Source organism: Tursiops truncatus, chromosome 6 (assembly GCF_011762595.2).
Source record: "Tursiops truncatus isolate mTurTru1 chromosome 6, mTurTru1.mat.Y, whole genome shotgun sequence".
In the NCBI taxonomy this organism is placed as follows: Eukaryota; Metazoa; Chordata; class Mammalia; order Artiodactyla; family Delphinidae; genus Tursiops; species Tursiops truncatus.
The window spans coordinates 30,388,725-30,414,283 of record NC_047039.1 but is presented as its reverse complement, the minus strand read 5'-3'; the positions used below and the strand labels follow the sequence as shown (position 1 = coordinate 30,414,283).

Below are 25,559 nucleotides of genomic sequence, written 5' to 3'. Positions count from 1 at the left end.
CTGTCTCCGTGAGGAAGGATGTCTGGGCAGCATTAGCTGGAGTGAGGGACAGCTGACCGAGATCTGCACGCCCCTTTCCACTTCTCCCCTCCGAACACAGCAATAGAATTGAAACTAGGGGGAGAAGTGTAACCAAAATGGATATACAATTAGAATGATTACAATATTGCTAACACGTGTTGCTAATGCGTACTGAGTACTAACGACGTGCCAGGAGCTGGGCAGAATGTGGTACGTGTGACCCTCATTTAATCCACGTGACAGACTTATTGGCATTTTTACCACCCTTCTGCTGAAGCCTTGAGGGGTCAAGTAGACTGCCCGGAGTCACACAGCTGGTGATTCAGGAAGTGTCTGGCTTCTGAGCCAGGGCTTATTCATGATACTTACAACTCCGTCTGCCTTGGGGCATATATGTGCTCATGTTTTCCATTTTCCACTGTAATTTTGCTCAATTTCAGTATGTAAGATAGGTCTACCCCTTCTCAGAAGTCGATAGTTTTCCAGGTTTCATGATTAAGTTGAGCCTCTCATGTGTGGGCCAGACCAGTATTGCTTCAAGGTTCAAAGTGAGCTTCTCTAGCAGTTCCTCGTGTCACCCCTAGAGGGAACCAGCTCTCTCCTGCTGTGGGTTAAGGTCACTCCAGTCTGACTCTGGCGGGGCGGGGGGCGGCAGGGGGCCAGAGAGACAGAGACAAAGAGCAGAGACAGAGAAAGACAAAGAGATGAGAGCTATCCAGATCTGTGACCTGGAATTTTTATAAGTCGTATTGGATATGAATTTATACCTCGGGAGCCCATGGGCTAACCTGAAGCAGCCACAAATCAAGTGACATCTGGGTTCCCCCGGAGGGAGAACGGCTCAACCCTCACCCCTCAGAAGTAATGTCTCCATTCATCTTCCTTCTGGTCAATTTCCCACATCTGGAAGAATCCAGAAGTAGATTCTTGATAAAATGCAGCTCAGGGTGGCTGCATTATCAGCAAATCTCACTGTGTCCTTCAGCCAGGGCTTAGAGAGACTTGGGTCATGGGGCTGCCTGACACAAGATTCTCTCGAGGACAACAGGTGCTCTGGACCAGGAGAACCTCCCCCACTACACTCAGCAGAGAGAAAAGTAACTCGAGGCGCTGGGAAATAAGGTCAGAGGTCAGCAGCCTGGTGAGCTGCAGCGTTGTGTAGTGTGAGGGGAAGGAGAAACATTGAATTAGCTTCCAACGTTTAACAGTCAAGATGTCTGGACTTCCCTGATGGCACAGTGGTTAAGAACCCGCCTGCCAATGCAGGGGACACGGGTTCGAGCCCTGGTCCGGGAAGATCCCACATGCCGCGGAGCAACTAAGCCCTTATGCCACAACTACTGAGCCTGCGCTCTAGACCCCGTGAGCCACAACTGCGGAGCCCTCGAGCCTAGAGCCCGTGTTCCTCAACAAGAGAAGCCACTGCAATGAGAAGCCCGCGTGCAGCAACGAAGACCCAATGCAGACAAAAATAAATAAATAAATAAAATCAAGAGGTCTCACCTAAAAAGTTGGCTATTTGGTTTCTTGTAACAAGTTGGTAGCTCTGGCCACACTGGATTCACATTTCCACCTGGAGCCGGTTAGTGGAGAGGAGCGGCTACCCCATGTAGAGGGGCCCTGGCTCTGCCTTTCACCCTGTCTCACACAGCGCCCTAACTCCAGGCGGGAGAGCTCAGGAGCAGACCCCTCCACGCCCATGTCCGAAGGTTTGCCCTGTGGCAGAAATGACATTTCAGGAGTGCATTGGAGTGTGTGACCCCTGGACTAAGGTCACACCTAGTTCATCCCAGAGCTGTCTGGCCAGAGCCAGGCAGCCTCCCGCAGGGCCTGGGCAAGGACGGAAGAGGCCCGCGCTGCTTCATGCCCAGGTGGCCGGTCTGCTCCAAGGGGGTGGGTGAAGTTTCTATCCAGACAACCCCTGCAGGTGACAAGATTCGTCCTCAGTTAATTCTAGTCCTGCCTGACGCTGGGAAGAGCCAGGAGGCTGTGTCTGCAGGAGGCTCCGGAGCAGGCCCTCCTCCTGCCCTGCCCTGCCCAGCGGGAGGCGAGCACACCCTGGGCTGAGGGAGCGCAGCCGCCTGCAGGGCCTGGACCCCGCCAGTCCTCGACTGGGCCTGGCCCTAACAAAACAGCAGAAGGGAGTCCTGGGAAAAGCAGCGTAGCGCAAATAGGAAGCGGCAGGAGGGCCACCTGCGGGAGACCCAGCCAGAGGCATCTGGCAGGTCCTAGGGGCCTCGTGTGCCGTAGGAGAATGGACGGAGCAGCGTTTCTGTTAGGCACTTGAGGAAAGCCTACTCCGGAGTGTGGCCTCCAGGGAAGGAAGTCCGTCTCCAGAAACAGCAGCATTGTCCCTTCACAGTGGCATTGCTAGTGCCTGGGAGCCATGCTCTGCTGTGTCCCAGGCCAGAGCTCTGGATGCCCCTGACCTCTGCTAGAATGGTCAGGCCTTCTTCCTTTCCCTGGGAGAGGTGCCCACGTGGGCACATTTACATCACTCAGGCAGCAGGAGGGTCGTTTGCCTTTAGAAACTTGGCTTTGCGTTGCACTGGAGGCTAAAGGCTGAGCCACCAGCCAGGAGACAGGATGGGGTGGTGTGGGGACCTGGGGGCAGCCGCTCACGGCACGTGGCTACCACGCACACACTGCCTTTGTGGCCACAGCTGCTGCACTGTGGTTCTGCGGTAGGAAGGAAACCCCCGGTGCCAGCGGAGGAGCACGCAGCCAGGAAGATCACTGCAGGAGGCTGTTGCCTGCTCACCAGAGAGGAGCGTTTGCAGGAAGTCTCTTCTGACCTGGGTGCAAAAGCGGCTTCTCCCTCGGGGCCTGCCACTTTTTACCACTAGGGGTCAGTGGTTAGCAAAAAAGTTTTCCTCCTATGATTTTAATGTTTCCCTGTGAAATTGTTATTTTAATAATACCGTATACAAACTCTGTCCTAACCTTTCATCCTCCCAACAAAAACTGTCCGTGAGGTGCCGGAGCGCCTGTCATTTACCGAATCCATTCTGGTCTCCCTCAGCAAGCCCCAGCCCGCAGTGCCACTAAGACAAAGCTTATTCCCAACAGGGGTCGTCCCCAGGTTTCCACGCACAGGGAAATGGACAAACCCATTCTTGTGAAGTCGCATGGCTTTTCTCAGACTTGGACTAAAAATCTCTAAAGAAATACACTAAAATGTCCATCACATTGGCCTAGAGAGTTGAGTCATTTTGTTTTCTAATTTGCACTTCTGTTTGCCAAGTTTTCTACTTTTATAACCCGGGGCAGTGGGGAGCTCCAGTTTTCTCCTCCTCCCTGCCAACCCCTTGGATATTCCCATTGTCCTGTCCTCAGTCTGAAGTCTTTGGTCTTTGAACAAGGGTTACCTTTGTGTTTGGATCACCAAGTTTAAAAGTCAGGTGGCTCAGGTGAAATGGTCATTTCTTTAGTCTCTTGCAGTGACTGTCACTATTAACTCTGAACCAAAGGTACGAACTATATGGTGCGATTCGGTTCACTGAGCCCCTCCCTGATGCACTCACGGAGCCTCCCCCTGTGCCCACCCAAGTTCTAGCCCTGAAGCGGAGAGGCCAGGTCTGCCTTCACAGTGCTGTCGGGGGTCTGTTGCGAGAGACGGGCAAAAGCCGGAAGGAGGTCAGGACCAAGGGCACACAGGGCACCGCTCCTGGGCCAGGGGACCCAAATGTGTTATTCAGCTGATTCCCCTGCCCCACAAAGTTCTACCACTATTATTTATGTAAAATTTTAAAAACTGATTCTTTTTATTTACTAAAAGACATAGGTTTGAAAGTGAAATCGCTAATGTCCTTACCATAAATGGAAAACCCATATCACTACTACCCATAAATAAAAATAAATGCAATGAACAGCAATGTGATTAAAATCTAGCTATATACTGTTGCCCACTCCCTCTTTTTTTTTTTCTAGAAAGAGGAAGAACATGCTTCCATCTTTTTCTTTTTTTTTTTAATTGGGGTATAGTTTTTTACACTCCCTCTTATTAAAAGGGAAGATTAGCAAGGATTGAAGACATGCTAAAAACTTAATGTCACGCATTGAGACTTGCTACTAGAGCAATTTAAAGACCTTCAAGGGGATTTTATAAAGGAATGGCCTTCTCACTGTGTGATTCAGCGTTACTTAATGCCATGCATTTTGCATTCAACCTAACAATCTCGTGTACCAGAGTGGTACTCATCTCATCTGTATCAGTCAGGGTCCTGGTGGAGATTTAATGGAAGTTCAAAGTCACAGGCGCAATTCACAAGAACATACAGGAGACGGTGAAGCATCCGGAGGCTAGGAACAGAGGGGAGCCATTAGTTACCACCCCTGAGGCTGAAAAGGCAAGAGGAGGAAGTCAGGATCCTGGGAAAGCTGGAGCTCCAGGGGAGAAGCCTCCAGGGCGTCTAGGGTCAGAGGCACAACTGCTATCAGAAAAGCAGCAGGCAGTGAGGAGGGAAAATATATACCTCGACCTTTCTCTCCTCCCAGCCTCTACAGTGCTTCCCATTGGTGGACCCTCACCAGAGGCAAATGGCAAGCAAGCCTAGGAGATGCAGTCCATGGGGTTAGCCTCTCGGGACACAGAGCAGCGCAGGAAAGGATGCGGGAGGTGAAGCAAACAATCAACACAGGGTCCCTGGGAAACATTGCTGCCCAGCATACGCGAGAGGCACACGCACAAAGCAGGCTGAAGCAGGGGTGGGGCAAGGGCAGAGGGCAAAGTCTGGGAAGGAGGGCAGGGGGCAAGGTCTAACGTGCTTGCTCTCTGGCCTGCAGTGTCCGTGAGCATCAACAACCTGTACCCGGGCTGTGAGAATGTGAACGTCAGGAGCCGCAGCATGATGTTCGAGCCGGGCCTCACCAAGGGGATGCTAGAGGTGTTCGGGGCCCCGTCCCACCACCCGCACTGCTCCGCCGATGACCAGTCCACAAAGGCCATCGACATCCAGAACGCCTATTTGAACGGTATGGCTCTCCCACCCCAAATGGGAAGGACCTCGAGTTTCCCCCGGGGAGCCTGGCCCAGCGGGCATCCATCACAGCCGCACAAAGGTTGGAAGAAGGGCCAGCGCAGAGTGATGTTGGGAGTGACCCAGGGCTGAAGCATGGCCGGTTAACAGCCCCAAAAAGTAAAACTAAACCCCCTGGTGTCCCCAGCACCTGGCAAAGCACTAGGCACACAGAGGTGCTTAATAAATGACTTGAGTACATTAGTACATTTTTTAAAGTACTGCCGAACTTCCACTTGGATGGGAAATCTCATAAAATACGGTCCCACTAGCTTTTTGACATACTCGAGTTCGAAACACAAGGGCTGCTCCCCCGGAGCTCCCAGGGCCCCCAGCTGGGCCCAAGGCACTGGAACACAAGCCTCTTCGAGACACGGTCCGGAGCAGGGATAGAGCAGTTTGTCTGAGGCCGAGTTCCCACGGCTGCGAGGATTTTACGAGCTCGTGTTTATTGAAGGTCCTAGTATGACGTCTAGCAGGGAGAGGCTCTCAAAAAGTGGAAATTGGGAGCATCTTCATGAAGGCCCTTTTATTATACTAAACCCAGTGAAAAATAGAATACTCAGGATGTTTACCTAAAGCAGTGGTTCTTAGACTCCAGCATACGCACAAATCCCCTGGAGGGCATGTGAAAACACAGACCTGCCAGCCCGCCCTCGAGCGTCTGATTCATCCCATCTGGGGAGTTTCTTGGTGATGCTGCTGCTGGGCCAGGGACCCTAAGGAAATAGAATAAAAGTCCGTGTGCATTCTGCTCTCTTAAAAGCTGAGTGTTCTCTGAGCTGCCGGGAGCAAAGCTGGCCCCGCAGCATAGGGAGAGCAGAAGTGTGTCCTCGGCACCCACCACCCCTACCCTCATCCTTCGTCCTCCCCTGGCATTATCCCCGTCCCACGTCCCTCGCAGTGCTCCCCAAGCTCAAAGGGCCTATCTCTGTGTTCCAGAACTCTTCACACTAAGGCCTTAGCTGCCAGACTTAGAGGGCCATGCTCCCCAGGAGCGCCTGTGCTCTAGAAAAGCCCTATGGATCTTCCAAAATGACTCTCAACTGCAGAATTTCTGGCACAGGATAAGCACCAAGGGGAAAAATTAGGGAAAGGGAGCCTGAAATCCTATAACATAAGTGGTCCTGCCTGGCTTCCCGGAGGCCCGTGGGTGGGTGGTCACTGACCTGGTGGGATGTGGCAGCGTAGAGGTGACTGTGTCCATGTGTCTGCACAGTCATCAGGAGGTTCCGGGTGCCTAGGAACTCCAGGTCAGAATCTCACCCGTGAGACTTGCGGGAAAAGCAGCCGTCCCCAGAGCTCCTGTGTGGGAGAGTAGCTGCCCCCCTACCCACACCCACAGCCTTCCTCCCCCCGCCCCTTCGGCCACCTCCCCAGCAGAAGTGGCCTCTTGGACCCAATTTTCTCATAGCTCCTCTTACATCCTTCCTGTGCAAAGCCACTCATCAATTACTGCACCTTACACCTGTGCACGGCACCCTGCTCCCTTCTGACCGGCCAAAACAGGTCTCTCACTCACCTGTGGAAGGTGAATTTAGTGACCATTTAACCAAAATTAAGGTTACATTTCATAGTGAATATACCAATATTTGGGGGTGAAAAACATAATATATGTGTCCACGTACACCTTTCCATGTATGCTTATAGGCGTGCATATACACACACGTGTGTGGGGTGTTGGGTGTGTGTGTGTGTGTGTGTGTGTTTGTGTGTACCACTCTGCGGTATTATAAGTAGATGTGCTAGAGAGAGAGATACAGATACAATAATGAAGGCATTAAGGAAAATTGATAAGCAGATACAGATATAAGTAGGTTTATGGATATAGATATTATAAAAGGCATGGATGTAAAAATAGACATAAGAAATAGGGAAATGTAAATATTCCGTATGTAGATCTATACTTAAGTAGATGCATAAATAAATAGATGAATGTCACTGTCCCTACTCGTCATCCCTAAAGTGCTGAGAAAAACTGTGATTGAAATTTGGTGGTGGTGTTTCACAATCATAATCTTTTTCTTTTTCTCTGTAGGTGTTGGCGATTTCAGTGTGTGGGAGTTCTCTGGAAATCCTGTATACTTCTGCTGTTATGACTATTTTGCTGCAAATGATCCCACGTCCATCCATGTCATCGTTTTCAGTCTAGAAGAACCCTATGAGATCCAGCTGAATCAAGTGGTTTTCTGGCTCAGTTTTCTGAAGTCTCTTGTCCCGGTTGAAGAACCCATAGGTAAGCCAAGGTGCCCCTCAGGGAGGGCGTGCCCTTCCTGCTGACCTCACACCCTGGTCACGCCCAGATCCAACAGCTTGTGGCCAACAGCTGCGGGCACCCTTGTTCCTCCTTCCTATCAGGAGATTTCAACTCTCGAAGTTTCCTAGGGCTCAGCTGTTTTTTTTTGTTCTGCAAGCAGTTGTTTCATGATTGCATATTTCTGCCACAAAGACTCAATTCTGAGCAATTCCTTGAGAGCCATTTCTTGCTTTCTTTCTATATTTTAGGGCTGTGGTCATTTTTGTTAGGTGCAAAGTGGAATACCTCTTTGACAGCTACTGTGCCTTACCTAATGGGTACATAATTAATAGAATGAGCTCTCCTTCGTTCTGTAGTTCCATCAAAAATGAAAGAAAAGGGGGCTTCCCTGGTGGCGCAGTGGTTGAGAGTCCGCCTGCCGATGCAGGGGACACGGGTTCGTGCCCCAGTCCGGGAAGATCCTACATGCCGCGGAGCGGCTGGGCCCTTGAGCCATGGCCGCTGAGCCTGCGCGTCCGGAGCCTGTGCTCCGCAGCGGGAGAGGCCACAACAGTGAGAGGCCCGTGTACCGCAAAAAAAAAAAAAAAAAAAAAAGAAAGAAAGAAAAGGAACCGTGTTAACTGAATGCATTATCTTAGCCTTATCCCTAAAGGAAAAGACAGCATGGACAGACTTATTTTCATCTTTTCATACAAAAAAAGAAGCAGCCTTCCCTGATGAAATGCAAAACTCAGCAGTCATTTTGTTTTTGAAAAACTTACAATAATAAAATAAATTGGGCTAATTCCCCTCAGGGTACCTCCAATTTTGCCTTTTTTTTTTTTGCGGTACGCAGGCCTCTCACTGTTGTGGCCTCTCCCATTGCAGAGCACAGGCTCCGGACGCACAGGCTCAGTGGCCATGGCTCACGGGCCCAGCCGCTCCGCGGCATGTGGGATTTTCCCGGACCGGGGCACGAACCCGTGTCCCCTGCATTGGCAGGCGGACTCTCAACCACTGCACCATCAGGGAAGCCCTTGCCTCTTTCTTTCTCACTCTTTTTCATGTTTTCGTTTTAAACATGCCCATAAGTGAGAGGCTCTCTGCCTGTGTGAACTGCAGGAGTCTCCCTTCTGAGCCATTTCTGTGCTGGTGCTGCATTCAGCGGGCTTGCTCTCGTCTCGTAAAGGGTGTCCCCCTGGTCATCTCCTCACCATGCAAACAAGGCCTATTTGGAGGAAGATCTGAGAAGCTGCCTTATGCCCTGTGGTCGCTTCTACTCCACTTCTGAGCAATCTTCCCGGAGGCCCAGGAAATAGGCTCATTCCATTCTGGGCCAGGCCTAGGCCTTCCAGAGGTCACTCCTAGCAGCAGGCCTGGGGCCCTCGGGTCTGCGGGCAAAGTTGCATGTCCACCTGGCGAGACGGCCCAGGCCTCAGGCAGAGCACGCAACCTCAGCTGGGCAGGCTGGAGGACCCACCTGTGAAACGGCTTGCTCTCTGCCCTCAGCCTTTGGCGGCAAGCTGAAGAACCCACTCCGAGTTGTCCTGGTGGCCACGCACGCCGACATCATGAACATTCCTCGTCCAGCTGGAGGCGAGTTCGGATATGACAAAGACACCTCGTTGCTGAAAGAGGTCAGGAACAGGTAAGTCGGCTGCTGCATCTTCAGGGGTGATACAGCCAAAGTCATGTGACCCAGAGAAAGGAATTAAAGGACTGAAAGGCCTCTTTGGCTTGGTCGAATTTCTTTCACCAAAGCCACAAATACACATAATAACAAATCGAACAGAAGTAAAGGGCACATAATAAAAACCAGCAGCCTTCTCACTTCTGTCCTCGCCCCCGAGTACCCCTGCCCAGAGGTAACTCCTTTTAGTTGTTGGATGTATTTTTTTTCAGCTCTAGGGAGGAATAATTGACAAGTGAAATTGTAAGATATTTAAATTGTATGAAGCGGCGATTTGATGTGTGTGTACAATGTGAAAGGATTCTCTCCATCTCGTTAATTAACGTATCCGTCACCTCACCCATTTATCTTTTTTTTTTTTTTTTTTTTGGTGAGAACATCCATCAGTATTTCTCAGAATGTAACTTGCAACCTGCTAGTAGATCATGAAATTCATTTAGGAGGTCTGGAGTGGAGTGGAGGGGAGAAGGACGTGATGGAAAGTATCAGAGTGCATTTTGTATCAAGTATTTTTGGAGAACTTCTTTTTCACTTATAAATATGGATGTGCACAGAATCACAATGTAAACGTATCTATTTTTACTTAGTGTCTATCCCCAAAACAGTTTGAACCTGCAGTTCTATTTAATATGCTGGTAATGTGAATTCTTGGTTTATCAACTGACAACCCTTCTCTGTTATCTTCCTGATGTGAGAAATAGGGCTTCTACTAATATTTTAGATCTAAGGTGTTATTTCATACTCATCCCTCTGTTCTCACTCCATCAACCTGCAGAAGCATCTCTTCTTCTGCCGTGTAAAGTGAGTGCATTAGGCCTCCCCTTTCCTGCATCGGGGGAAGCTGTTTCCCCCGTTTTGTGGAAGCTGGGGCACCTGTCTGCACCCGGAGCAGGCGGTGTCCCCAGGCCTCCACCCCAGGGTGACGTTACAGAGTCCAGCCAACAGCAGGTGTGGGGTGTCTCTACAAGGCCACCAGAACTTCCTTGCCTCCCACCAACCTTTTGGGCCAGCAGGAGCCTGGCCCTCTGTGGAAACACCCGGTGAGACTGCGTCACTCTGAGGAGGTCACTGCTCTTTCCTTAGGTTTGGGAACGATCTTCACATTTCAAATAAGCTGTTCGTTCTGGATGCCGGGGCTTCTGGGTCTAAGGACATGAAGGTACTTCGAAATCACCTGCAAGAAATACGGAGCCAGATCGTTTCGGTGAGTATACCTGGGGAGGGCTGGACCCAACCTTCCCCTGGACCATCCAGTGACCCAGGAGTTGGGCCTCTTTGTGTGGCCCTCTGGGTTTGGTCTGATTTTCATGGGACCCAGTACGCGGTGTCTGCGTGGCCATGTTTTTATCCTGTTACCCTGGGGTAAGGAAGGAAGAGTAGAGAAACAAGGAGAGATGGCCATGAGATGAAGCGTTGTTATAGGCAAGGTTAGAGTATATGAAATTCTGACCGTTTGGGTTGTTTGTTTAAAAGTAAAATTGTTTGTTAGAAATTACAAAAGCAATGCAAAAGTGACTTATTGTGAAATATTTGGGAAATGCAGAAAAGTAAGAAAACAGTCACCAACAAAATTCACTGAAGAGCATAACATAATAGCTGTCCAAATGGAATAAGGTGGTGTTCTTGGATGGCAAGACTTTATTACTAAGTGTTTCATTTTCCCAAGTTATATAAACTTCATACAGTTCCAGTCAGCATCTGAATGGGGTTGAGGAGATTGGGTTTTTGTCTTAAAATTTCAATAGAAGAATAAATGAAACATGTTATAAAGGCTCTGTAATCAATAAACCAATAAATAATTGGAATAGATTAGTGAGTGTCGAAGTAAATCAGAACATCTGCAGAAATTTAATAGACAACATAGATGTTATTTAAAGTTAATGGAGAAAATGTTTATTTAATAAATGATCTGGCACACCTGGCTGTTTGCCTAGAAGGAAATGAGGTTGAACTCCTGCTTACTACATAGCGCAAAAATAGACTGTAGGCAGATTAAAGCTTTTAAATGTAAAAAATAAAGTAATATCTTGATGGAAATGCAAGATCATTTATTTTTAAAATAACTTAGAAGTGCTTTGAGAAACCTTTTCAGCCAAGTTAGAAAACCTCAGAAGTTTTCAAAGAAAATACACCAATATTTTGTCAAATACATTTGACAACATAGAAGATTTTTCTGGCCAATAAATTCCATAAACAAAGTTAAAAGGTGAGAGAGATTGGGGAAAAAATATTCTCAATGCACCTGGCATATAAAAGGTTGCTATCCATAATATTCAAAAAGCTGTCTGAAATGGGTAAGAAATGGGCAAATATCCCAATGGAAAACTCCTAAAACAAAATGCTCCAGGGACTGTTCCTGCTTCTAAGCTCGAGTGTAACAAGGAGGACATGGCTCTCGCTCCCCTGCATGGCAGGTGCCGTCTTTAGTAATAACTCACCGTTTGCCTGATAGAAGGGCTGTGCTTACAATACCAGGCTCCAGTTCTAGACATGCTTTTGGAATTTTCAGGAACCCTCTCCTCTCTCGTGAAGCCTGACCCTCGCTCTCTAAAGGGGGGTACACTACGGCAGAGTCAGTGGGCAGGGTAAAGCCTAGAGGGCTTTGGAGAACCTGGTCGCGGAAACCAGTGGGTGGCGATCGGGAACAGTGGTCTGTGGCTGGCTCAGCGCCTGCTCACCAGGTGGGATGAGGGCCTGTGCTCCCTGAAGAGTCTTGAGCTGGGGTGTGGCATGATGTCTGCTTCACATCCCGCACACCCCCAACTTCTGCGGTCAGGCAGATGAAGCTCACCAAACAAACTGCCTTTATCCCTGGGAATATTGTTCATTGAATAGGGAGTGGAATTTAGGGGGTGTAAAAGATGAGATTCGAGAAGGGACTGCCTGATTAATGATGCAGTGCAGTGTATGGCTCGTGGCGTTTTTAACTAGGAAAGTGTGCTGATTATGAGTCTGTAACATAGACTGATTTATTTAACCAAGTTAAGAGCTTAAAAACTCATTTCAAGCCAATTACCAAGAACTAATCAAATTTGAAATATTTCAACAGTAATCCCCATGAATACCTAATTTACTGGTAAAAAGCCATCTAATGTTGATAATGATACTCTCTTTTCCTGTCTCTTTGTTCATAAAGCGGCCATCACCTGGCTGAAACCCTCACTCCAAGAGAGGGAGGGAGGAAAACATTAGGACTTCATGAATGTTAGTTAATTGAGTCCACAATGCCAAAGCCATTTTTTGTGAATCCTTGCCATCTATTTAAGACGAGCAGTGGAAATGAAAGCCTCTATAAAATTTTATATTTGTTAAATAGATTCTGCTTAAAGGCAACACTGAAAAAACAAAACTGCCCCAGTACTTAACCAAAAATCACTGGCGCATCCGAAGAACTACATGCAACAGTGCAGATGTGAGCGGCATCGTTTTGTGCCGGCTCCTCCTGAGTCCCCACAGCTGTGCGTTGACCTGCCTGTACTGCATGTTCTAGGTCTGCCCTCCAATGACTCACCTGTGTGAGAAAATCATCTCCACCCTGCCCTCCTGGAGGAAGCTCAACGGGCCCAACCAGCTGATGTCATTGCAGCAGTTTGTGTACGACGTGCAGGACCAGCTGAACCCCCTGGCCAGCGAGGTGGACCTCCGGCGCATCGCCCAGCAGCTCCACAGTGCCGGCGAGGTGAGGGCTCCAGCCCTGGCAAGGGTCTGGGAGGGGGCCCTGGGATGCATTTCCAGTGTCTGAGTGGGCTGAGCAGTGGGCTGAGCTGCGGAGGCCGAGTGGCAAGTGCCCACTACCCATGATGTTTCCAGACGTGCGACTATCACAGGAAGGCTCCAGTGATTCCCCGAACTGCGGTTCTTTGCTCTCCTGTTCACCTTAAGAGCTGTTGTTTCGTCTTGCTTTGGTTGGTTTGTTTTCCGGCTTCTCTTAGTTTGGGAGCACAGTTCCTGCTACACTGGGTGACGGGGCCTCTCCTCTCTCTCCCTGGGGCAGCTGATGCTTAGCTGTGATTCCTGCAGCCTTCAGGATGGCTGCTCTCCATGGAGTGTATCAGCTCCAAACAGACCTCTTGGGCTCACAGACAATCAAGAAATAGTAGTGACGTATCTTCAGGGAGAGAACGTGTGGAGACACTAAGACACGGCAAGCAGTGATCCCCAGAAATGACCAAGAGATAGGAATCTCTCTTCCTGGTTCAGCTCTGGGGTGCAGTTTGGGAACCCTGTTCTAATTGCTTCATATGCTGCCTGTTCCTCTCAACGGGGCATAGCCTTCACGTTCTTCCATCATGTGAAATCAGGAGACAGTGTAAGCTAGTATGGGCTAAGACAGTTCTGATTATGAAAAACCAGAAGCAGTTCCAGGAATTTTGCAAACCAGAAGCTTCCCTGCCCAGTCTCAGGTGCCATGTGTGGCCCTTGGCCATGGATTACATAGGTTTGAAATTCTACTTGAATCAAGAAGCCAGCGACCCTAAAAACTAGAGCCTCAAGCAGTGATTGTGTCAGTCTTTAAATTCCAATGAAACTACTGGCTAATCTACTGGCCCCTCCAGCAGTACTTTTTTTTTTTTTTTTTTGGTAACATCTTTATTGGAGTATAATTGCTTTACAATGCTGTGTTATTTTCTGCTTTATAACAGAGTGAATCAGCTATATGTATACATATACCCCCATATCCCCTCCCTCTTGCATCTCCCTCCCGCCCTCCCTATACCACCCCTCTAGGTGGTCACAAAGCACGGAGCTAATCTCCCTGTGGTATGCGGCTGCTTCCCACTAGCTATCTATTTTACATTTGGTAGTGTATATATATGTCCATGCCACTCGTCCCAGCTTACCCTTCCCCCTCCCCATGTCCTCAAGTCCATTCTCTACGTCTGCGTCTTTATTGCTGTCCTGCCCCTAGGTTCTTCAGAACGATTTTCTTTTTTTTTTTTAGATTCCATATATGTGTGTTAGCATACGGTATTTGTTTTTCTCTTTCTGACTTACTTCATTCTGTATGACAGACTCTAGGTCCATCCACCTCACTACAAATAACTCAATTTCGTTTCTTTTTATGGCTGAGTAATATTCCATTGTATATATGTGCCACATCTTCTTTATCCATTCATCTGTCGATGGACACTTAGGTTGCTCCCATGTCCTGGCTATTGTAAATAGAGCTGCAGTGAACATTGTGGTACATGACTCTTTTTGAATTTTGGTTTTCTCAAGGTATATGCCCAGTAATGAGATTCCTGGGTCGTGTGGTAGTTTATTTTCAGTTTTTTAAGGAACCTCCATACTGTTCTCCATAGTGGTTGTATAAATCTATATTCCCGCAAACGGTGCAAGAGGGTTCCCTTTTCTCCACACCCTCTCCAGTATTTATTGATTGTAGATTTTTGGATGATGACCATTCTGACTGGTGTGAGGTGATACCTCATTGTGGTTTTGATTTGCATTTCTCTAATGACTAGTGATGTTAAGCATCCTTTCATGTGTTTGTGGGCAATCTGTATATCTTCTTTAGAGAAATGTCTATTTAGTTCTTCTGCCCGTTTTTGGATTGGGTTGTTTGTTTTTTTGATATTGAGCTGCATGAGCTGCTTGTACATTTTGGAGATTAATCCTGTGTCAGTTGCTTCATTTGCAAAAATTCTCTCCCATTCTGAGGGTTGTCTTTTCGTCTTGTTTATGTTTTCCTTTGCTGTGCAAAGCTTTTAAGATTCATTAGGACCCATTTGTTTATTTTTGGTTTTATTTCCATTTCTCTAGGAGGTGTGTCAAAAAGGATCTTGCTGTGATTTATGTCATAGAGTGTTCTGCCTATGTTTTCCTCTAAGAGTTTGATAGTGTCTGCCTTACATTTAGGTCTTTAATACACTTTGAGTTTATTTTTGTGTATGGTGTTAGGGAGTGATCTAATTTCATTCTTTTACATGTAGCTGTCCAGTTTTCCCAGCACCACTTATTGAAGAGGCTGTCTTTTCTCCATTATATATTCTTGCCTCCTTTATCAAAAATAAGGTGACCATATGTGCGTGGGTTTATCTCTGGGCTTTCTATCCTATTCCATTGATCTATATTTCTGTTTTTGTGCTAGTACCATACTGTCTTGATTACTGTAGCTTTGTAGTATAGTCTGAAGTCAGGGAGCCTGATTCCTCCAGCTCCGTTTTTCTTTCTCAGGATTGCATTGGCTATTCAGGGTCTTTTGTGTTTCCAACGAAATTGTGAAATTTTTTGTTCTAGTTCTGTGAAAAATGTCATTGGTAGTTTGATAGGCATTGCATTGAATCTGTAGATTGCTTTGGGTAGTATAGTCATTTTCACAATGTTGATTCTTCCAATCCAAGAACATGGTATATCTCTCCATCTGTTTGTATCATCTTTTTTCTTTCATCAGTGTCTTATAGTTTTCTTCATACAGGTCTTTTGTCTCCTTAGGTAGGTTTATTCCTAGGTATTTCATTCCTTAGTATATAGGAATGCAAGAGATTTCTGTGCATTAACTTTGTATCCTGCTACTTTACCAAATTCGTTGATTAGCTCTAGTAGTTTTCTGGTAGCATCCTTAGGATTCTCTGTGTATAGTGTCATATCATCCTCAAACAGTGACAGCTTTACTTCTTCTTTTCTGTCTTGGATTCCTTTTACTTCTTTTTCTTCTCTGATTGCTGTGGCTAAAACTTCCAAAATTATGTTGAATAATAGTGGTGAGAGTGGACAACCTTGTCTTTTTCCTGAGCTTAGGGGAAATGGTTTCAGTTTTTCACCATTGAGAACAATGTTGGCTGTGGGTTTGTCATCTATGGCTTTTATTATGTTGAGCTAAGTTCCCTCTGTGCCTACTTTCTGAAGGGTTTTTTATCATAAATGGGTGTTGAATTTTGTCAAAAGCTTTTTATGCATCTACTGAGATGATCATATTTTTTTTCTCCTTCAGTTTGTTAATATGGTTTGGTTTTCCTCCTTCAGTTTGTTAATATACTTTATCACATTGATTGATTTGCATATATTGAAGAATCCTTGCCTTCCTGGGGTAAACCCCACTTGATCATGGTGTATGATCCTTTTAATGTGCTGTTGGATTCTCTTTGCTAGTATTTTGTTGAGGATTTTTGCATCTATGTTCATCAGTGATAATTGGCTTGTAGTTTTCTTTCTTTGTGACATCTTGGTCTGGTTTAGGTATCAGGGTGATGGTGGCCTCGTAGAATGCGTTTGGGAGTGTTCCTCCCTCTGCTATATTTTGAAAGAGTTTGAGAAGGATAGGTGTTAGCTCTTCTCTAAATGTTTGATAGAATTCGCCTCTGAAGCCTGGGCTTCTGGTCCTGGGCTTTTGTTTGTTGGAAGATTTTTAATCACAGTCTCAATGTCAGTGTTTGTGATTGGTCTGTTCATATTTTCTATTTCTTCCTGGTTCAGTCTCGGAAAGTTGTTCATTTCTAAGAATTTGTCCATTTCTTCCAGGTTGTCCATTTTATTGGCATATAGTTGCTTGTAGTAATCTCTCATGATCCTTTGTATTTCTGCAGTGTCAGTTGTTACTTCTCCTTTTTCATTTCCCATTCTATTGATTTGAGTCTTCTCCTCTTTTTTCTTGATGAATCTGCCTAAAGGTTTATCAACTTTGTTTATCTTCTCAAAGAACCAGCTTTTAGTTTTACTGATCTTTGCTATCATTTCCTTCATTTCTTTTTCATTTATTTCTGATCTGATCTTTATGATTTCTTTCCTTCTTTTAACTTTGGGGTTTTTTGTTCTTCTTTCTCTAATTGCTTTAAGTGTAAGGTTAGCTTGTTAATTTAAGATGTTTCTTGTTTCTTGAGGTAGGATTGTATTTCTATAAACCTCCCTCTTAGAACTGCTTTTCCTGCATCCCATAGGTTTTGGATCATCCTGTTTTCATTGTCATTTGTTCCTAGGTATTTTTTGATTTCCTCTTTGATTTCTTCAGTGATCTCTTCGTTGATTAGCAGTGTATTGTTTAGCCTTCATGTGTTTGTATTCTTTACAGATTTTTTCTGTAATTGATATCATTGTGGTCGGAAAAGATACTTGACATGATTTCAATTTTCTTAAATTTACCAAGGCTTGATTTGTGACCTAAGATACGATCTATCCTGGAGAATGTTCCTTGAGCACTTGAGAAGAAAATGTATTCTCTTGTTTTTGGGTAGAATGTCCTATAAATATCAATTAAGTCCATCTTGTTTAATGTATCATTTAAAGCTTGTGTTTCCTTACTTATTTTCATTTTGGACTATCTGTCCGGTGGTGAGAGTGGGGTGTTAAAGTCCCCCACTATTATTGTATTACTGTTGATTTCCCCTTTTATGGCTGTTAGCATTTGCCTTATGTATTGAGGTGCTCCTATGTTGGGTGCATAAATATTTACAGTTGTTATATCTTCTTCTTGGATTGATCCCTTGATCATTATGCAGTGTCCTTCTTTGTCTCTTGTAATAGTCTTTATATTAAAGTCTATTTTGTCTGATATGAGAATTGCTACTCCAGCTTTCTTTTGATTTCCATTTTCATGGAATAGCTTTTTCCATCCCCTCACTTTCAGTCTGTATGTGTCACTAGGTCTGAAGTGGGTCTCTTGTAGACAGCATATATACGGGTCTTGTTTTTGTATCCATTCAGCCAGTCTGTGTCTTTTGGTTGGAGCATCTAATCCATTTACATTTAAGATAATTATCGATATGTATGTTCCTATTACCATTTTCTTAATTGTTTTGGGTTTGTTATTGCAGGTCTTTTCCTTCTCTTGTGTTTCCTGTCTAGAGAAGTTCCTTTAGTATTTGTTGTAAAGCTGGTTTGGTGGAGCTGAATTCTTTTAGCTTTTGCTTATCTCTAAAGGTTTTAATTTCTCTGTCGAATCTGAATGAGATCCGTGCTGGGTAGAGTAAACTTGGTTGTAGGTTTTTCCCTTTCATCACTTTAAATATGTCCTGCCACTCCCTCTGGCTTGCAGAGTTTCTGCTGAAAGATCAGCTGTTAACCTTTTGGCAATTTCTTTGTATGTTATTTGTTGTTTTTCCCTTGCTGCTTTTAATATTTTTTCTTTGTATTTAATTTTTGACAGTTTGATTAATATGTGTCTTGGAGTGTTTCTCCTTGGGTTTATCCTGTTTGGGACGCTCTGTGCTTCCTGGACTTGATTAACTATTTCCTTTCCCATATTAGTGAAGTTTTCAACTATAATCTCTTCAAATATTTTCTCAGTCCCTTTCTTTTTCTCTTCTTTTTCTGGGACCCCTATAATTCGAATGTTGGTGCGTTTAATGTTGTCCCAGAGGTCTCTGAGTCTGTCCTCAGTTCTTTTCATTTTTTTCTTTTTCTTTATTCTGCTCTGCAGTAGTTATCTCCAGTATTTTATCTTCCAGGTCACTTATCCGTTCTTCTGCCTCAGTTATTCTGCTATTGATCCCTTCTAGAGAATTTTGAATTTCACTTATTGTGTTGTTCATCATCGTTTGTTTGCTCTTTAGTTCTTCTAGGTCCTTGTTCAACGTTTCTTGCATTTTCTCCATTCTATTTACAAGATTTTGGATCATCTTTACTATCATTACTCTGAATTCTTTTTCAGGTAGACTGCCTATTCCCTCTTCATTTGTTTGATCTGGTGGGTTTTTACCTTGCTCCTTCATCTGCTGTGTGTTTCTCTGTCTTCTCATTTTTCTTAACTTACTGTGTTTGGGGTCTCCTTTTCGCAGGCTGCAGGTTCGTAGTTCCTGTTGTTTTTGGTGTCTGCCCCCAGTGGCTAAGGTTGGTTCAGTGGGTTGTGTAGGCTTCCTGGTGGAGGGGACTAGTCCCTGTGTTCTGGTGGATGAGGCTGGATCTTGTCTTTCTGGTGGGCATGACCGCGTCCAGTGGTGTGTGTTGGAGTAACTGTGAACTTATTATGATTTTAGGCAGTCTCTCTGCTGATGGGTGGGTTTGTGTTCCTGTCTTGCTAGTTGTTTGGCATAGGGTATCCAGCCCTGGAGCTTGCTGGTCATTGAGTGGAGCTGGGTCTTAGCGTTGAGATGGAGATCTCTGGGAGAGCTTTCGCCGTTTGATATTATGTGGAGCTGGGAGGTCTCTGGTGGACCAATGTCCTGAACTCGGCTCTCCCACCTCAGAGGCACAGGCCTGACACCCAGTCCGGAGCACCAAGTCAGCCACACGGCTCAGAAGAAAAGGCACAAAAAAAGAAAGAAAGGAAGGAAGGGAGAGAGGGAGGGAGCGAGGGAGGAAGGAAGGAAAATAAAGTCATTAAAATAAAAAAATTTATTAAAAATTTTAAAACAATTTTAAGTAATATTCAAAAAAAGAAAGAAGAGAGCAACCAAAAAATCAAATCCACCAATGATAACAAGCACTAAAAACTATACTAAAAAAGAAAAAAATAGACGGAACCCTAGGACAAATGGTAAAAGCAAAGCTATACAGACAAAATCACACAAAGAAGCATACACATACACACTCACAGAAAGAGAAAAAGGAAAAAAATATATATATCTATATATAAAAAGAAAAGGAAGAGAGCAACCAAATCAATAAATAAGTCTACCAATGATAATAAACTCTAAATACTAAACTACAATAAACATAAAACCAGAAACAAATTAGATTCAGAAACCAAACCCCAAGTCTACAGTTGCTCCCAAAGTCCACCGCCTCAATTTTGGGATGGTTTGTTTTCTATTCAAGTATTCCAGAGTTGCAGGGTACGTCAAGTTGATTGTGGAGATTTAATCCGCTGCTCCTGAGGTTGCTGGGAGAGATTTCCCTTTCTCTTTGTTCGCACAGCTCCTGGGGTTCTGCTTTGGGTTTGGCCCTGCCTCTGCGTGTAGGTCGCCTGAGCGTGTCTGTTGTTTGCTCAGACTGGCCAGGGTTAAAGTAGCAGCTGATTAGGGGTCTCTGGCTCACTCAGACTGGGGGGAGGGAGGGGTACAGAATACGGGGCGATCCTGCGGCAGGCAGAGGCCGGCGTGACGTTGCAACAGCCTGCGGCGCACCATGTGTTCTCCCGGGGAAGCTGTCCCTGGATCACAGAACCCTGGCGGTGGCGGGCTGCACAGCCTCCCGGGAGGGGAGGTGTGGATAGTGTCCTGTGCTCGCACACAGGTTTCTTGCTGGCTGCAGCAGCAGCGTTAGCATCTCATGCCCGTCTCTGGGGCCTGCGCTGATAGCCGCGGCTTGCTCCCATCTCTGGAGCTCGTTTAGGTGGTGCTTTGAATCCCCTCTCCTCGTGCACCCCAAAACAATGGTCTCTTGACTCTTAGGCATGTCCAGACTTTTTCCCGGACTCCCTCCCGGCTAGCTGTGGCGCACTAGCCCCCTTCAGGCTGCGTTCACTCAGCCAACCCCAGTCCTCTCCCTGGGGTCTGACCTCCGAAGCCCGAGCCTCAGCTCCCAGCCCCCACCTGTCCCAGCGGATAAGCAGACAAGCCTCTCGGGCTGGTGAGTGCTGGTCGGCCCCGATCCTCTGTGCGGGAATCTCTCCACTTTGCCCTCTGCACCCCTGTTGCTGCGCTTCTCCGTGACTCCGAAGCTTCCCTCCCGCCCAGCCCCTGTCTCCTCCAGTGAAGGGGCTTCCTAGTGTGTGGAAACTTTCCCTCCTTCACAGCTCCGTCCCAGAGATGCAGGTCCTGTCCCTATTCTTTTGTCTCTGTTTTTTTCTTTTGCCCTACCCAGGTACATGGGGGAGTTTCTTGCCTTTTGGGAGGTCTGAGCTCTTCTGTCAGCGTTCAGTAGGTGTTCTGTAGGAGTTGTTCCACATGTAGATGTATTTCTGATGTATTTGTGGGGAGGAGGGTGATCTCCATGTCTTACTCCTCCGCCATCTTGAAGGTCTCTCCAGCGGTACTTTAAATGATCGAATCCAAGGGTGGGGATAAGCAAGGGATCAAACCTTACCTTGTAATATAGTGCTAGATATAAAAATATATATTGTAACCATAATAATAAACTCACTCTTTTTAATACAGTATTCTCTTGCCTTGTGGCATTTGCCAGTAATTTTCTAGCTCATAGTGATTAATCCACATTATTTGACAACACATCCCTCCTTGCCCTTGAGACGTTAATAAGTAAATGAAGGCAGAATGAAAAAGAAGGGAAATCTAAATCAGGTGGCCCCCATTCTCATTGGCCTCCAGCCCCTCCTCCAGTACTATTCCTGCTTTCTAGTAAGTAATCTAAGGATCTTTTCAGATTTCATCAGTTGTCCTGTCTTTTTTCGGCTCAGGATCCCACACGGCACTCAGTCATCTGTCTCCTTAGTCTCCTCCAATACGGGACAGTTTATCAGTCTGTCTTTTGTGACCCTGAGGAGATAGTTGTGTCTAGGACTGAATTGCAGGCAGTATTCCACCAAATGCCTTATCAAAAATTAAGTAGATACTGCTCTACATTCCAGAAATGTACACTCGAAGTCTCAATTTTGAACAGAATCATATCTACAAGGCATCTCAAAGATTTAAACCAGACTGTGGGGAGAAAAGTACTTCTGGTGCAAACAGGTCCAGGGTCTCAGCCTCCACGTGAGAACGGAGTCCACCTTGGATCACCATTCTTTGTAGAACTAGCCCAGAGTAGGGAGGGAAGGGAGGGAGAGGTAAGTGTTCCGTAAAGGGGAAAGTTGCCACTTTTTTCTTTCTGACTTCTGCTTTTTAAAGAAATGAATGTGACAGGAAAAGCTTAAGTCCCTTTTGGCCACCTCTCGCCACTTTCCTCTCTCCCCACTCCAGGGCCAACCACTGTCATGGTAGCGTATCTTTCTAGACCTTTTTTATATGTGTGTGTGTTAAAAATTTACCTAACAGTCTAATATTGTAACATTCTGAATCTTTTTTGAAAAATTTCAAGCATTCAGAGAACTTAGAAGACTAGTACAATATCTCCTCATATCCTCGACACCTAATTTAACCAGTTGTTTACATTTTGCTACCTTTGCTTTATCTCTTTCTCTTCTATTTCTTTATTTGCTTTGCAAACATCATGACCTTTCACCCCTAAAAAATTTAGCTTGTACCTCCTAAGGAAAAGGACATTCTCCCACATAACCACAATATAATTGATTATCACTTCCTGGAAACATAACATTGATATAATACTATTGTTGAATTTATAGTCCTCATTCAAGTGTTTGCCACTTGTCCCAGTAATTTCATTTATAGCTAATTTTATTCATTTGTGTATTTATCTGGGGACTCAGAATCCAGTCAAAACTCACCCATTGCATTTGGCTCCCCTCTCTCTCTCACTCTCTCTCTCTCTCTCTCTCTCTCTCTCTGTCTTTTATTACATTGACCTTTTATAAGGGTCAAAGGTAGTCTTTTCAGAATCTCCCTTCTGACATTGCCAAGCTGGTTTTTTGGCTCAGTATTGATTTTTGAGATCTGTCCATATGAATGTGCTGAGTCATTCCTTACAATATCTGCACAGATTTCATCCCTGCTCAGGCCCTTTAGTGCTCTGAGCAGCTGAAGCATCTGGCCATTTAGGTTCCTATGAGTGACTTCCCGTTGTCCCCTCTGGCAGATCAACATCATGCAGAGTGAAACCGTCCAGGACGTGCTGCTCCTAGACCCCCGCTGGCTCTGCTCCAACGTTCTGGGGAAGCTGCTCTCCGTCGAGACCCCACGGGCCCTGCACCATTACCGGGGCCGCTACACCATGGAGGACGTCCAGCGCCTGGTGCCCGACAGCGACGTGGAGGAGCTGCTGCAGATTCTCGATGCCATGGATATCTGCGCCCGGGACCTGAGCAGCGGTACCATGGTGGACATCCCCGCCCTGATCAAGACTGACAACCTGCACCGGTCCTGGACGGATGAGGAGGACGAGGTGCGGGTCTACGGCGGCGTGCGCGTCGTCCCCGTGGAGCACCTCACGCCCTTCCCGTGCGGCATCTTTCACAAGGTGCAGGTGAACCTGTGCAGGTGGATCCACCAGCAGAGCGCAGAGGGAGACGCGGACATCCGCCTGTGGGTGAACGGCTGCAAGATTGCCAACCGTGGGGCCGAGCTGCTGGTGCTTCTGGTCAACCACGGCCAGGGCATCGAGGTCCAGGTTCGCGGTCTGGAGACGGAAAAGATCAAGTGCTGCCTCCTGCTGGACTCGGTGTGCAGCACCATCGAGAACGTCATGGCCACCACGCTGCCCGGGCTGCTGACGGTGAAGCACTACCTGAGCCCCCAGCAGCTGAGAGAGCACCACGAGCCCGTCATGATCTACCAGCCGCGAGACTTCTTCCGGGCACAGACCCTCAAGGAGACCTCGCTGACTAACACCATGGGCGGGTACAGGGAGAGCTTCAGCAGCATCATGTGCTTCGGCTGTCACGACGTCTATTCGCAGGCCAGCCTGGGCATGGACATCCATGCGTCAGATCTGAACCTCCTGACCCGGAGGAAACTCAGTCGCCTGCTGGACCCACCTGATCCCATGGGGAAGGACTGGTGCCTTCTCGCCATGAACTTGGGTCTCCCCGACCTTGTGGCAAAGTACAACACCAATAACGGATCTCCCAAGGAGTTCCTCCCGAGCCCGGTCCACGCCCTGCTCCGGGAATGGACCTCCTACCCCGAGAGCACGGTCGGCATCCTCATGTCCAAACTGAGGGAGCTGGGGCGCCGGGATGCGGCGGACTTCCTACTGAAGGCGTCCTCTGTGTTCAAAATCAACCTCGACGGCAACGGCCAGGAGGCCTACGCCTCAAGCTGCAACAGTGGCACGTCTTATAATTCCATTAGCTCGGTCGTGTCCCGGTGAGGGCAGCCTTTGGCTTGGGCAGGGTCTCTTCCAACTGCAGAGGCAAGGGGGACACAGCCCATCTGTCCCACTGCAGATTCTGGTGCGTCCTTTCCTACGCCCACATCCTGAAGGACGCCACCCTCCCTTCCGCTTCACCTATTTCTCTGCTACTACCTCCCTCCTCTCACACATTGCGTTGTGTGTGAAGGGTCTTTCTAGTTTAAGAGCAGACCCTATCCTTTCCTTTGGCCAGTTGAAAAGCTAGCCTCCCTCCATCTCTCATCCTCTAGTACCTTGCTTCTTACTGATAATTTTACTGGAATTCCTAACTTTTCAATGAAATTTTTTTAAACTATTATATTGATTGTCCTTTTTAAAAAAAAAGTGCACATTTATCCAAAATGTGTATTTCTTATACTTTTTTCTTTGTTATACCATGTCCTCAGCTTATCTCTTTTATATTTGTAGGAAAAACTCCCATGTAAGGAATCCCACTGTATGATTTATAAACAGACAATATGTGAGTGCCTTTTGCAGAAGAGGGTGTGTTTGAAATCATCCAAGTCAGCCCGGAGCTGTCGCGAAAGAAACGCTCCCTCTCTGTCTCTTGCTGTATGCTGATCATCGCCAGAGGTGCTGCACCCGAGGTTTTTTTTTTTTTTTTTTTTTTTTTGCAATTTTTGTGTTTCCTTTGACAAGGAAAGGGGAGAAAGAAACCTCCTCTAGAGCAATTTCATGGCCAGTGTTGTTGCTACGATAAGACATGTTTGTGTTTGCTTTTGTTTCAACGTCCGTGTGAACATCCACGTGGAACCTGCAGACTGTCACGCTTCATCATCCCCTGTCATCTCAGGTAGAAGGCTGACACTGTTTTAGGGAGCCAAGACCTGTGTGAGAATTCAGAAGACCCCCGACTCATGATCTGTGGCAGTTTGTTGTCATTTGTGCATAGCAGATGGTTCTCCACATTTAGATCCTGGTTTGATAACTTCCTGTACTTGAAGTCTCAAAAAGAAAATAAAGGAAGCAAGTTTTCTTGCAGTGATTTTAAATTGTGATAGAGTTTTAAATCGAAATAAGGGAACATGTCCTAATTCTTCTGTCCTGAGAAGCATGTAATTTTAATGTTATATCATATGTATATATATATATGCAGTATGTATATACATATATATTAATACAGGTATTTTTACTTAATCTATAAGATGTAGTAAAAAAGGTTTTCTTTTCTTTTTAGTTCTTTTTTTTTCTTTTCCTTTTTTTTTTTTAATAAATAAACTGTTGCTTGTTGCATTAGTTTGTTGGTGTTTAATTCAAAAGGGATTCTTTTTCTTTGTTTTGTTTTCATTTGCCAGTACCCCACCTCGTGGGACAAACCAGTCCAGAAAGTGATTAAACCTAAACTCTCAGGGGTGGAAATCAATCCAGTTTATTAGGTACTTAATTATTACTAAAGTTGGGAATGGTGTGGGGAAGCAGAAAGAACTCAGGTGATTTCACATGTATTTCTTTTTAATTTTTTTATTTTTATTTTTATTTATTTTTGGCTGCGTTGGGTCTTTGTTGCTTAGTGCAGGCTTTCTGTAGTTGCAGCAAGCGGGGGCTACTCTTCGTTGCGGTGCACAGGCTTTTCATTGTGGTGGCTTCTCTTGTTGCGGAGCACGGGCTCTAGGTATGCGGCTTCAGTAGTTGTGGCACACGGGCTTCAGTAGTTGTGGCACGCAGGCTCTAGAGGGCAGGCTCGGTAGTTGTAGTGCACGAGCTTAGTTGCTCCGAGGCATGTGGGATCTTCCCAGACCAGGGCTCGAACCCGTGTCCCCTGCATTGGCAGGAGGATTCTTAACCTCTGCAC

The 25,559-nt window shown here is 46.2% G+C and overlaps 1 protein-coding gene across 7 annotated transcripts in view; it reads left to right on the top strand.

The window, feature by feature from the left end:
- DAPK1 (death associated protein kinase 1) overlaps positions 1–25,000 on the top strand; it is a 209,982-nt gene extending 184,982 nt beyond the window's left edge. For 6 of the 7 annotated variants that reach the window (XM_073805991.1, XM_073805992.1, XM_033857865.2 and 3 more), the window contains 7 exons: positions 4,807–4,995; positions 7,078–7,275; positions 8,785–8,923; positions 10,049–10,169; positions 12,456–12,644; positions 22,493–23,721; positions 24,176–25,000. In XM_073805991.1, coding sequence (XP_073662092.1) covers positions 4,807–4,995; positions 7,078–7,275; positions 8,785–8,923; positions 10,049–10,169; positions 12,456–12,644; positions 22,493–23,721; positions 24,176–24,209 — 2,099 coding nt within the window. In that variant the 3' untranslated portion in view covers positions 24,210–25,000. Of the gene's footprint in view, positions 1–4,806; positions 4,996–7,077; positions 7,276–8,784; positions 8,924–10,048; positions 10,170–12,455; positions 12,645–22,492; positions 23,808–24,175 lie in introns of all 7 variants that reach the window. The other variant, XR_012332459.1, reaches the window with a different exon arrangement.
- Positions 25,001–25,559: the final 559 nt, after the last annotated feature.